Consider the following 14238-nt stretch of genomic DNA (forward strand, 5'->3'; position numbering starts at 1 on the left):
CCCCTGCCTACAGACCTACAAAGAGACTTTAGTAGAGATTTTAAGCATTATAAGAACAAAGAAAATCTATCATTTCCCTACAGTTTGTGAGCTGCTGAGCATGACTTTTATCAACAACAACAATAACATTCTTATAATAATTATAATGAGTTTCAATAACGTCCATATGTTTTCATATATAAAAAAGTGTCAACATATCTGTTCACTTCAGTTTTGTTCTAAGAACAAAGAAGATCTATCTTTTTTCCTACAGTATGTCGACTGCATACCAACATGGAGGTAAAAAAACAGGAGCTGATATTAAAAATAGTTTTACATATTTAACACAGGTCTAGTAATCTGCTTAAATTGGCAAAAACAACCGATCAAACTATTACCTCACAAACATAATGTAAAAAGCATAACTTAATGAAGACTTATGCGCTGATATAAACTCCACTTACAATGTGTGCTTAGAAGAAGAATTGTCCTTTGTTTTTTTTCTGCAGTGCATTTCACGTAATGCTGCCAATCAAGAACAATATGCCGATAAATAACTTTTGTTTGTGTGATCCTCATCTCTAGATAATTAATTTATATCAACACAATGCCAATACAAAACATGGATAAATGAGCATTGTAGAAATTAACGGAGCCACGTTGATTAGACTGTCTGACTGACGGCCTATTATAGAAGGGTTGTTTCGGCTCATGAAACCACTGTGATTGGCTGGATGGCCACTCAATCAGCCTAAAGTAATAAACGCAAAGAATACTGTATACAAATCCACCATTTGGGGGGTGGGGCTGTATGTGTAATATGCATTATTCTTTTCATTAAATCTGTTTTACATATTAATTATTTTGACTGTTTGTAATAGACTGTAAAGTTAAACTAACATTACCCAAATGTAAGGCACTTCAGCACATGGAAGGTGTGTTTAAACATTTTGAATTATGTGTTAGGTTTGAATTGTAATACTCATCTGGTTTAGATTTAAACTATATGCCCTACTTCATGAAGATAGTAAGAGTATAGGCTACTTTAAATATTTCTGTTTAATTAAAGGAGGAGCCCATTACCTCAGTGATCTAATTCCATTATATATCTCCTTAACATTAGTGCATCTACTACAAGTTGTAAGAAGATCACATCTGAAAAGGTACACTGTACTCTGGCAGGTTTTGCATTGGCCTAGTTTAACAAGGTGATACAACAAACAGATGATACATGTTTGTTGTTTATTAGGCTACTTATTAATCAACAATTTTAAGACACTTTCTTGTAACAGCCCCACAAGGCACTCGATGCACACTCTGAAACCCAATGCACTTTGTTATGGTAATTAAATATCTATGGTCATATCTTATCTAAGTACTAGTTATGCAAGTAAACACGTTGTGAGAAACGATTATGCCCAGGGAGGCCATAGTTATCTCCCTGTTGTGTGTGCAAAGAGAATGTCTTATTAATGACAAAAGATTGGTTTACTGGAATGGTAATTATCTTGTCTGCAATATAATGGTAACAGCCATATTAAGACATCAGAAAATGAAGCTCTGAACACTTAATGAGCTCTGAGGATTTTTGGATTGCAAGAGAGCACAGCACGGTTGGTGTTCTCTATGACAATAAAAGTCCCTTGTTGCTAAGCAATTCGTTGTATTGTCGATATACCGTTATTAGATGAGAAAACATGAGATGTTTGAGATTGAAAACATGCAAAGGTCACATATAACACCTGCTTCTAGGCCTGGCAGACAACTAATACAGATGCATAAACACCTGCGCACATGCGTAAACAGCTGGATGCCATGTAAAACTAAGCGTGAATAATGAAAGCATGATTGCTGTGTAACTAAACAGTTTTCTAAAACTGAGAATGCTTACCTTTCACAATGAACTGCGCATGCCCAGTGGTCATCGTGCACTCCAGGAGGACAAGAATTCGCTGTGGAACGCAGGTACTCTTGTGCATGAAGTCCACCGAGTTCATGTTTCCATCAGTGCTGTTTGGTTGTACATTTCCATCAGCATTTTCATAAAGGGATGCATTGTCATTTGGTAAAGGGACGAAGAACAAATAGTTGCATGAAGCATTCCCTTGAAAAATACTCCCATAACAGTCACAGTGGCCAAACTGATCCTTCAAGCCACAGTGTCTTCGATTCAGTTATACAAGGTGTTTATTTTGTGAGACAATGTGAAACCAGTATTTTGGCCTCAGCATACCAGAAAGTGACATTTATGATCAGAGAGAGTGAATCCTTGGTTGCATGATGAATGAGTTACAGTGTTTGCCAATGAACTTAAGAATGCAGTGTTCTGTTTGACAAAAACTAAAGCGATTGATTTGTTTTTCAACACTCACAAAAGGGACTAACTAAAATGACTCTTCGGCCACCCTGGACAAAGCACAAATAACTACACAGGGGTAGGCTAATAGGGTTTTACCAGTGTTGTAAATACTGGCAGGCTGACACATTTGTTTGCCCATAATGGGATTTTAAGATGTCATTGCCTTGCGTGTCATGCAGCTCTCCAAATAATACAAATTAAAAATGGTACTAATTCATTAGTATGGGAAACATTTGCTTAATTGTTCTTAACATTGAAGGTTGCAGTCTGTATTTGCTATATATTATTTCGAATTAGTAATACAATTTATATTATTATTATTATTTTATTCCCTCTCTGCCTCAGTGTTACATATATTTCTTTTCTCTGCGTTAAACTGGGAGACTATAACATAATTGATGATAGTGCAAACGATTTAAACTTTATTGCATAATAGCATTAGATAAGAACTCGCCTCTTTTCCCTACAATTACTGACAAATGTAACTCATAAAGTGCCTATGCAAACTTTTTTTTTGTTGCCTTCATTGTAATGAGCCTGGAGTGGTTCAGTTCTGTCAACAGAACAGGTGGGCAGATGTAGACACCTCTCCACGTCACGTAAAGCTGGTGATTTTTGCATTGCCTGTCGCCTGATGGTATGTTTCTCTACAAAAGTAGCCAAATTGCAAAAATGTTTCAGCTTAGGTCCAGAACTGCATGAGAGCGTATGCGAATGTCTCTGTATGTGTTTGCGCACGCGCGTCCTGTATGTCTTCAAGTTGTGAGCGCGCAACCGTGCGTGCATGTGTGCTGTTTACTGATTTATTTGTGCAGTCATCTTCACGCAAACCTCACGAGAAGGTTATCATTTTCTATGATCATACATCTGTCTGTAGGGTTCGTGAATGTGAACTGTTTTTCCCGCCTATGTCAGTACCGTTCCCTCTACTTGGGCTCTGTGTGTCAGCACCGCATAGAGATTCTGTCACGCCTTCCTCCATCTCCATGTATTCGGCCGCCTTGTCACCCAACGACGACCCCGATGGGGACCCTTTGAATTTTCTCAGAAAATCCGGAAAATACGGGCAACCCGGCGGGGGTTGTTCGACAACGGGCGTCTGATCCTCGTTATCAGTCTCCCGGTGGTAGAAGTAGTTGAAGTTGGACACAATGACGGGGACTGGAAGCGCAATGGTCAGGACACCTGCGATTGCGCACAGCGAGCCCACTATTTTCCCCCCGACTGTTATGGGCTTCATGTCCCCGTAACCCACCGTGGTCATTGTCACTACAGCCCACCAAAAAGCGTCGGGGATGCTCGTGAACTGGGACGTGGGTTCGTCCACCTCGGCAAAGTACACGGCGCTGGAGAACAGGATGACACCGATGACGAGGAAGAAGATGAGCAGCGCCAGTTCTCGCATGCTCGCGCGCAAAGTGTGTCCGAGGATCTGGAGACCTTTGGAGTGTCGAGACAGTTTGAAGATCCGGAATACTCTGACAAGTCGTATGATTCTCAGGATTGCAAAACTCATTGCCTGTTGCCCGTTGCCTTGTTGTTGCTGCGCGAGTTCTGTGCCGAGAGTTATGAAATAAGGCAAAATCGAGACAATGTCTATGGTGTTCATAACGTTTTTGAAGAAAGCAGCTTTGCTGGGGCTCGCGAAAAAGCGCACAATGATCTCAAACGAGAACCAAATGATGCACACCGTCTCAACGACGAAAAAGGGATCGTTGAACGGCGTAAATCCGTTTTCGGCGTGGGTGGAATTTTTACCTGGGCTGAGGAATTCTTTGTCATCCCTGAATTCTGGCAATGTCTCCAAACAAAAAATGACGATGGATATGACGATGACCAGCACTGACACGACCGCAATCCCTCTGGCTGCACTCGAACTCTCGGGATACTCGAACAAAAGCCAAATCTGACGTTTGAACTCGTCCTCGGGTAGCGGTTTCTCTTCCTCTTTCACAAAGCCCTCATCCTCGCGAAACTTAAGCATTGCCTCTTCCCCGAGTTCATAGAACTTCACTTCCTCCGAAAATATGTCAAACGGCACATTGGCGGGTCTCTTTAACCGGCCCCCTGACTGATAGTAGTATAGAATGGCGTCGAAGCTCGGTCGGTTCCTGTCAAAAAAGTATTCGTTGCGCAACGGGTCGAAGTACCTGATTCGTTTCTCAGGGTCCCCCAGGAGAGTGTCCGGGAACTGCGCGAGAGTCTTCAGCTGAGTTTCGAACTTCAAGCCCGACACGTTAATAACAACTCTCTCGCAGCAGCCGTACTCGTTGTAAACATTTTCATACCCTGACTGAGGACGTCGGTCCGTCAAGGAAACCGTCTCTTCATAGTCCACGTTGTACACAAAACTCGACCTCTTACTTCCCCTGTCCTCCTCTTCCTCCTCGCCCTCTGCCTCGTCCTCCTCTATCATGATGTCCTCCTCGGATCCTAGGAGCGCCAACTCTGAGTGGCGAAGATCCCCGCCGAGTGCCGCGCGGTTCCGTCTCCAGCGCGCGACGCCTCGTTGCTTTTTTCGCTCTTTGAGAAGTTGCTGTGGTGACTCGTGCTGTTGCTGCTGCTGTTGCTGCTGCTGTTGCGGCTGTTGGGAGGAGGAGGGGCGCGAGGCGGTACCGGCGCTACTGTTGTTGGCATTCGTCGAAGAGGCGGTGCGACTCTGATGCGGGTGGTTGTGGGGATGTGTGCCACAGGACCCACCTCCCTCTCCAACAGCTACAGCTTCAGCCGCCGCTGCAGCCGCCGCCGCTGCGCGCGAGTGTCTCTCCCTCTCGCGCTCTCGCTCTCTGGCGCGTGCTTGGGCATATCCGAAGGGCATGTGGGCGTTGCATCCACCGCTGTCCGCACCCACCATGGCAAATTCCATCTTCTCAAACTACGATGCGTTATAAGAATGATGGACTTGAAAAATCTCAGCAAACGGCTGAAGAATGAGATAGTCTCAGCGCTTTAAAGTTCATCTGTGCAGTTGACTGGCGCGCTTTGTGGCTGTAGTGCACACTCACAATATGCACGAAGTGTTTACTGTTCGAGCGAATGGTTTTAAGGTCTAACAGTAAACTTTCACTTATTATAACTGGACTTCATAGCTGTAGAGAAACACTGTGTTTCTGGTGACATCATTTGGGAAAATGTCCCCACGAGTTCTAGAATCCATGTGCTTGGCGGGCGCGCATTGCTGTCACGTTATTTATAAGAAAACGGCATTAGGAGAAGAGAACAGCCTTTTCCGTTATCACTGGTGCTTAGTCGTCTATGAAATCACTGGTTCCCATCTTCAGCGTGAGGAAGGGGTGGGGTGAAGGTTTGCTCCATCCTCTGCCCCTTCAGTGGCTGTGAATGAATCACTAAATCCGTTTGACACCAGCAACAGCTGCAAAGGAAAGGATAAAAGACGGTTCATAATAGGCATCACAACCAGACTGTGATGGATATATCAACATGAGCAAAACATTTTAAAAAACAAAGTAGCCTTATCAAGAACAAAGACATACGTTAAGTCAATATTCTGGTGCTACGTAATAATAATAATAATAATAATAATAATAATAATAATAATAATAATATAAGACATCCTTATTGTTACAGGCCAGCCAAGCAATAAGCAGGAAACAGCGCGTGATATTACTGATCCAAAATCCCATGACAATTAATTATAAACATTCGTCGCACGCAATTTATCAACCCTCTTATGCACTCCATCTTCCATCATTCGAGACACTTACATGGGAAAAGATAAGGGAATGTCTTCTCAGCTTCCACCCTTAAAAAGATGGGTGAGGATATAAATCCCAGGTTTGTCAAAAAATCCCTCTTGCTCTGGGAATCCAGATCTTCCTCGACGTAGCCACAAACAAAACATGACACCTCAACCTGTCAGGTGTGATCGCATTCGAGGGATGATAGTTTTAGCCACGGCTCGCCGTTGGGTCTATTATTCAACAGGATCTCTCATCACCTGCCCATCTCCCCCTCCCCAAAAAAACATGCACCGCTGCATCAAGCCTGGACTCACACTCACCAAAAAGCAGGTGCTGAGAACACGCTGTCGCGTGCCTTGATAAATCAAACGTGCAGCGTCACAATCAAGATGTATCAAAGTTTTTAGATGTCATGTGCAAATAGCCTTAGGTAAGGATGCGCAGCGCGCATCTGTCTGCAGCTCAGTCTCGCCCGTTGTCCATTGTGCTCGTGTTATTGGGGAGCTGCGCTCCGCCGCACGTTGGCGCAGCGCGGAAAGACCTTGATCGCCCTCCAGTGGCTTCAGCAGGTCACCGGTGTGCTGCAGTTCTCCAACTTCAACAGCCTCTTGCATCTGTTGACAGCTTGTTCATCGCAACTGACTAGCTACCCGAGGGACTGCTGCATATTCCTACATATAGGAATAATACACATTGTCAGTCAGTATGTTTATATAGCTATTGTTCGGGAGGGGGAAACATAACGAAAAGCACAGAAATATCAATTTTATTGTGTCGTAAGGGTTCTGCTTTTTATTCTTCTTTGGTCTACTAGACACTGTTAAAAGTAAGCGTTTATACAAAGCCCATAAATGAAAGATTTTAAACCTTTATCTTAACACTCAGTCATATAGACAGGTGGTGTTTGTAAAACTGCTTTTTGCCACTTCTGGTATGACTTCAAGATTATTTAAACATCATAAATATTGAAAAAAATTATATATATACGAAAATGTGTCTTCCGGTTTTGTTTATGCTTTAAACCGATATGATGTTTGTATCAAAGCAAAATGCTAATGTTAGTACCTACAACGCCACCTGCCTTCTTCTGTGGCACATAATTGTATAATAAAGAGCTTTATAAAACGAGATGCATCAACAGCACACTGTTTAAACCACAGAACCTTCATAATTATCACATGGAATGCAAATTCTGTACATTGCAAGACCTAAAGTCTTTTAAACAAAAACTTATATTGTCCCACTGAGTCTCACTTTTTGGGAGAAATACTATCAGAATGATTGGACTGTTTTATCCATTGGTCTTTATTAATTATCTCATAATTTACTCACCCTCCTGCCATACCAGACGTGTATGACTTTCTTTCTTCTGACACAAACAAAGATTTTTACAAGAATATTTCAGCTCTGTAGGTCCTCACAATGCAAGTGAATGGGTACCAACATTTTGAAGCTCCAAAATACACATAAAGACAGCATAAAAGTAATTTCTAAGACTCCAGTGGTTAAATCTATGTCTTTAGAAGTGATATGTCTGGGTGAGAAACAGATCAACATTTAAGTCTTTTTTACTATAAATTCTCCTGCCTGCCCAGTAGGCAGGGGCGGATTATGTCTAGCAAGTGCCACAGGGCCAATTTTCTTTTAGAGTTAAGGAATTTCTGGCTCACACTGCTATATCTTTTCTAACTCATCTGAATGATGGGGTGCGTTCCATTCAGAAGTGATCGTTCCTACACCCTATTTCCTTCAAAGACTTTACCCTCCATTGTGAGAGCTTTGAAGGGCTGAAAGGTATGGGGCTCAAAAATTGTGGTTATTTGGTCATTTTTTGGAAAATTCTGTTTGGAACGACCCTACAGCCTGGCTACATTAGTATTCTTCCATCGAAAAGCCCACGCGAAGGCATCATTTAAGCCTTTTCAAAGTGTCCAAAAATCCCCTAGACTACATTACATTGACAGAATATTCTGTCATATAGATGGAAGCAAAATAATACAGATACATACCAAAGCATAACTGGCAAACCAAAATTTCAAACCCTATTAGAACATTTCCTAGCTACACCATTCCTGAATAACAGTGAAGGTGTCAATTTAGCAGTAGATAGGCTGAACAGAATATTTTAAATATATGCAACATTGTCTAACCTAAAAACCACAAACAAAAAAACAAATAGACACTATTCCAATGAGAAATGGTTTGACAACGAATGCAAAAACCTTAGAAAAGAAGTGAAAATTTGATCAAATCAGAAACAGAGATGCTGACAATGTAAGCATTCATCAACACTACCACGAAAAACTCAAACAATATAGGAATACCCTCAGGAAGAAAAAGGAACAAAACATACAAAATAAGTTAAGGGGAACTGAACAATCTATAAAATCAAACAACTTCTGGAAACATTGGAATGCACTAAACAAATCCTCCACTTTCTGACAGAAATGTCCTGAGCAAATTCCAAATTGGCTTCCAACCTAAGTATCGAACATCAGACCATATTTCCACTACATACTGTAAATGACAAGCAAATGAACCAAAATCTTCTCATGCTTTGTTGACTTCAAAAAAGCTTTTGACTCAATTTGGCATGAGGGGCTTTTGCTTCAGTTGATCCAGTGTGGCATCAGAGGAAAAACATACGACATCATCAAATCAGTGTACACTAACAACAAATTTGCTGTCAAAATTGGCAACAAACACAGATTTTCTCCCTCAGAGTTGTGGAGTGAGACAGGGCTGTAGTCTGAGCCCTACGCTATTCAATATATACATAAATGAACTGGTGAGAGCTCTAGAATAGTCTCCAGCACCAGGTTTTACTCTACTAGACACTGAAGTCAAATGCCTCCTGTTTGCAGATGATCTAGTGCTGCTGTCGCCCACAAAAGAGGGTCTACAGCAGCATCTAGACTTACTGCACAATTTCTGCCAAACATGGGCCCTCTCTGTTAACCCCAAAAAGACAAAAATAATGATATTCCGAAAAAGACCCAGTCGCCGAGAGCAACACCATAACTTCAAATTAGACAGCATGACCTTAGAACACACTCAAAACTACACATACCTTGGATTAAACATCAGCAACACAGGAAACTTCAACAAGGCTGTGAACGACCTGAGAGACAAGGCACAAAGAGCTTTTTATGCTATTAAGAAAAATATCAAAATTGACATCCCAATCACAATCTGGCTAAAAATAATTCAGTTGGTTATAGGACCCATCACACTCCAGTGACGATTTCTCAGGGCCAGCAAAGCCTTCTCTGCTGGAGTAACATGCCTAATAAATAAATACACTATATTGCCAAAAGTATTCGCTCATCTGCCTTTAGACGCATATGAACTTAAGTGACATCCCATTCTTAATCCATAGGGTTTAATATGACGTCGGCCCACCCTTTGCAGCTATAACAGCTTCAACTCTTCTGGGAAGGCTTTCCACAAGGTTTAGGAGTGTGTTTATGGGAATTTTTGACCATTCTTTCAGAAGCGCATTTGTGAGGTCAGACACTGATGTTGGACGAGAAGGCCTGGCTCACAGTCTTCGCTCTAATTCATCCCAAAGGTGCTCTATCGGGTTGAGGTCAGGACTCTGTGCAGGCCCGTCAAGTTCTTCCACACCAAACTCGCTCATCCATGTCTTTATGGACCTTGCTTTGTGCACTGGTGCGTAGTCATGTTGGAACAGGAAGGGGCCATCCCCAAACTGTTCCCACAAAGTTGGGAGCATGGAATTTTCCAAAATCTCTTGGTATGCTGAAGCATTCAGAGTTCCTTTCACTGGAACTAAGGGGCCAAGCCCAGCTCCTGAAAAACAACCCCACACCATAATCCCCCCTTCACCAAACTTCACAGTTGGCACAATGCAGTCAGACAAGTACCGTTCTCCTGGCAACCGCCAAACCCAGACTCGTCCATCAGATTGCCAGATGGAGAAGCGTGATTCGTCACTCCAGAGAATGCGTCTCCACTGCTCTAGAGTCCAGTGGCGGCATGCTTTACACCACTGCATCTGACGCTTTGCATTGCACTTGGTGATGTATGGCTTGGATGCAGCTGCTCGGCCATGGAAACACATTCCATGAAGCTCTCTACGCACTGTTCTTGAGCTAATCTGAAGGCCACATGAACTTTGGAGGTCTGTAGCGATTGACTCTGCAGAAAGTTGGCGACCTCTGTGAACTATGCGCCTCAGCATCCGCTGACCCCGCTCTGTCATTTTACGTGGCCTACCACTTCGTGGCTGAGTTGCTGTCATTCCCAATCACTTCCACTTTGTTATAATACCACTGATAGTTGACTGTGGAATATTTAGTAGCGAGGAAATTTCACGACTGGACTTGTTGCACAGGTGGCATCCTATCACAGTACCACGCTGGAATTCACTGAGCTCCTGAGAGCAGCCCATTCTTTCACAAATGTTTGTAGAAGCAGTCTGCATGCCTAGGTGCTTCATTTTATACACCTGTGGCCATGGAAGTGATTGGAACACCTGAATTCAATTATTTGGATGGGTGAGCGAATACTTTTGGCAATATAGTGTATTTTTTCATCCTTTCATTCTCATTGACCTTTTTGTCTATGTATTTTCAATCGCTTTCCACTCCTAATTCATCTACAAACAAATAGCAAAAACAAAAAGTTTATCCAATCAGAATTTACTCCTTGATGCTTACAAGCAAAGTGTGATGACTGTTTCACAAATCGCATGCCCGAAGCCATGCTCCGAAGCAGCGCGTGAGTCTGAGCTCCACCCCGTCAGGCCTTCAGAATTTCTGCAGAATCCCTCATCACTGCAGTGAATAGGCTTCTAATGTCAGATTGTCAGATTCATCAGCCAATCAGACTGATTTATGTGTTCTTGGTGGATGTGGTCTTTAGGATATGTCCCGGTCGAGGCCTTCTAGCTGGCCTTGAGTGACACAATCACGCTTTAAATGATGTACATAATTTGAAAGCGAAGAACGCAAGATCTTGCTGATGAGACGGCTGTCATCACTGCCACATCACCATTGAGACTGATTTTCACTTCAAGCAAATTGGTAAGTGCTTTTTGCATTATAGCAACATCAGGAGTTTTCTAAGTGTAAATTAGGCTTCTTGAGCATTCAGTGTCGGATCAAGTTTTGAAAAGTAACCATGTACCCTGATGAAACAAAATTTATTGCAAGCAAATTTAAATTGCAAATATTATTAAAGTTTTTCTTGGTATTAGACCTTGGTTCTGGCTTTCGTGCGTGGACGTGTTTTTAAAACGTCAATTGGTATTATTAGTTGACTGCCACGTAATGTATCATACGGTGTCTTATCCATTGTGAAACTGTGTTTTCTTAATGGCATGAATCACACTGAAGGCCTAGACTTAAAATGCACGGGCCGCAGCTGTCGCACTCTGTGGATGTGAAATCTGGGGCCCACAAACCAAGAGTTCACCAAATGGGACAAACACCCAATAGAGACCCTGCAGGCAGAATTCTGCAAAAATATACTGCAAGTACAAGGAAAACACCTAATAATGCATGCAGAGCAGAGACTGTACCCACTAATAATTAAAATTCAAAAAAGAGCCATAAAATCAATGCCCACCTAAAAAATAGTGATACACAAACCCTTCACCACAAAGCTCTAAGATACAATGAGCTGACCCCCTTAGCCAGTTGGTCTTAGAGCTGACTTTACAATCTGAAACATGTCCAGCTAAACCCCAGAACAAAACCCCAGCAAGACCAAATCAAATGTATTAAAAAATATCTAAAACATTGGAAAGAAGTAACAGCTCAACAAAGTAAATTGGAATGCTATCAGTCCCTAAACAGAAAATATAAGCTGAGCACAGTCACCGAACCTAAACTAAAAAAAGTCCTGACCATGTACAGACACGGTGAACATAACCTCGCCATAGAGACGGGCACACACAGACAGACCTGGTCACCAAAAGAAGACAGGCTGTGCCCCCACTGCACACAAAATGAAATGGAAACAGAACTGCTCTTTTTAACAACATGCCCTAGTTATGCACAAATTAGGGAAACATTTTTTCCCCATTTCACAATACATCACAAAGACTTTAATCGTAAACATCAAAACGAAAAACTTTCTTACCTACTTGGAGAAACCTCAGCAAGCTCAAATCTGGCTGCGAGATATGCAAGTCCTGCCATGACAAAACCAGTGGAATAGGACCACTACCAGACAAAAAACGAAACACTGTGCCACATGCATAAAATGGAAAACATAACATAACAAACTTAGCTTTTATTTACACTTTTTACAATTCCTTTATTCTATTGTATTTTTACATAGTTTTCTTTAACTGCATGTATATGTGTGTAAATATGTATGTATATTTAATGTTACTATGCTTTGGCAATGTAAAGCTTTTCTTTTACCATGCCAATAAAGCTATTTGAATCTTGAATCTTGACAGAATATTTAAATGAGCTACGAGTCTGTTTTGGAATGTTCGTAATTTCAAATTTCAGCTGTCAAAATTTACAAGCCCTTTAATCTGCTTTAAGATGCTCTCTTCTTTCTTTCTCTCTCTCTTTCTTTCTTTCTTGCTTTCTTTCTTTCTTTCTTTCTTGCTTTCTTTCTTGCTTTCTATCTTGTTTTCTTTATCTCCTGATTTTCTTTCTTTCTTTCTTTCTGTCTTTCTCTCTTTCTTTCTTTCTCTCTTGCTTTCTTTCTTGCTTTCTATCTCGTATTCTCTCTTGTTTTATTTCTTTCTTTATTTCTTGCTTGCTTGATTTCTTTCTCTCTTCCTTTCTTTCTTTCTTGCTTTCTATCTTGCTTTCTATCTTTCTCTCTTTCTTTCTTGCTTGCTTTTTTCTTTCTTGCTTTCTTGCTTTCTTTCTTGCTTTCTATCTTGCTTTCTATCTTTCTCTCTTTCTTTCTTTCTCTCTTGCTTTCTTGCTTTCTATCTTGCTTTATTTCTCTCTTGCTTTCTTTCTATCTTGCTTTCTTTCTTTCTCTCTTTCTTTCTTGCTTTATTTCTTGCTTTCTTTTTTGCTTTCTCTCTTGCTTTCTTTTTTCTGTCTTGCTTTTTTTCTTGCTTTCTGTCTTTCTCTCTTGCTTTATTTATTTCCTTCTTTCTTGCTTTCTATCTTGCTTTCTTGCTTTCTTGCTTTGTCTTTTTCTTTCTTTCTTTCTCTCTTTCTTTCTTGCTTTATTTCTTTCTTGCTTTCTTTTTTGCTTTCTCTCTTGCTTTCTTTTTTCTATCTTGCTTTCTATCTTTCTTGCTTTGTCTTTCTCTCTTGCTTTATTTATTTCGTTCTTTCTTGCTTTCTATCTTTCTTTCTTTCTTGCTTTCTTAATTTCTATCTTGCTTTCTTGCTTTCTTTCTCTCTTTCTATCTTGCTTTCTGTCTTTCTTTCTTTCTTTCTTTCTTTCTTTCTTAATTTCTATCTTGCTTTCTTTCTTGCTTTCTTTCTCTCTTTCTTTCTATCTTGCTTTCTGTCTTTTTCTTTCTTTCTTTCTTTCTTTCTTTCTTTCTTTCTTTAATTTCTATCTTGCTTTCTTTCTTGCTTTCTCTTTCTTTCTTTCTATCTTGCTTTCTTTCTTGCTTTCTCTCTTTTTCTTTCTTTCTTGCTTTCTTTCTCTTTCTTTCTTTCTGTCTTTCTTGCTTTCTTTCTTTCTTGCTTTCTTTCTCTCTTTCTTTCTTTCTTTCTTGCTTTCTGTCTTTTTCTTTCTTTCTTTCTTTCTCTTTCTTCCTTTCGTTCTTGCTTTATATCTTGCTTTCTTTCTCTCTTGCTTTCTTTTTCTTTCTTTCTTGCTTTCTGTCTTTCTCTCTTGCTTTATTTCCTTCCTTCTTTCTTGCTTTCTATCTTGCTTTCTTGCTTTCTTGCTTGCTTTCTTGCTCTCTCTCTCTTTCTTTCTTTCTTTCTCTCTTTCTTTCTTGCTTTCTTTCATGCTTTCTGTCTTTCTTGCTTTCTTTCTCTCTTGCTTGCTTTCTTGCTTGCTTTCTTTACTGCTTTCTATCTTGCGTTCTCTCTTTCTTTCTTTCTTTCTTGCTTTCTATCTTGCTTTTATTTCTCTCTTGCTTTCTTTCTTTCTTGCTTTCTGTCTTTCTTTCTTTTTTACTTTCTTTCTTGCTTGCTTGCTTTTTCTTTCTTTCTTTCTTGCTTTCTCTCTTGCTTTCTTTTTTCTATCTTGCTTTCTATCTTTCTTGCTTTCTGTCTTTCTCTCTTGCTTTAT

General features: G+C 40.7%; 2 protein-coding genes across 8 annotated transcripts in view; one reads left to right on the forward strand and one right to left on the reverse strand.

Moving 5' to 3' along the window:
* The window catches only part of kcna4 (potassium voltage-gated channel, shaker-related subfamily, member 4), a 124775-nt gene extending 119552 nt beyond the window's left edge, over positions 1 to 5223 (reverse strand). For all 4 annotated transcript variants that reach the window (XM_051702613.1, XM_051702603.1, XM_051702620.1 and 1 more), the window contains exon 1: positions 1871 to 5223. In XM_051702613.1, coding sequence (XP_051558573.1) covers positions 3198 to 5204 — 2007 coding nt within the window. In that variant the 5' untranslated portion in view covers positions 5205 to 5223 and the 3' untranslated portion in view covers positions 1871 to 3197. The remainder of the gene's footprint in view (positions 1 to 1870) is intronic.
* The window catches only part of LOC127443937 (gonadotropin subunit beta-1-like), a 36762-nt gene that overhangs the window by 15654 nt on the left and 6870 nt on the right, over positions 1 to 14238 (forward strand). Inside the window, exon 2 of one of the 4 annotated variants that reach the window (XM_051703043.1) lies at positions 10927 to 11087. The exons of the other annotated variants lie outside the window; for them this stretch is intronic. The gene's annotated coding sequence lies outside the window, so the exon portion shown is untranslated. The remainder of the gene's footprint in view (positions 1 to 10926; positions 11088 to 14238) is intronic. 4 annotated transcript variants of the gene reach the window in all.

Source organism: Myxocyprinus asiaticus, chromosome 1, assembly GCF_019703515.2.
Source record: "Myxocyprinus asiaticus isolate MX2 ecotype Aquarium Trade chromosome 1, UBuf_Myxa_2, whole genome shotgun sequence".
NCBI classification, from domain to species: Eukaryota; Metazoa; Chordata; class Actinopteri; order Cypriniformes; family Catostomidae; genus Myxocyprinus; species Myxocyprinus asiaticus.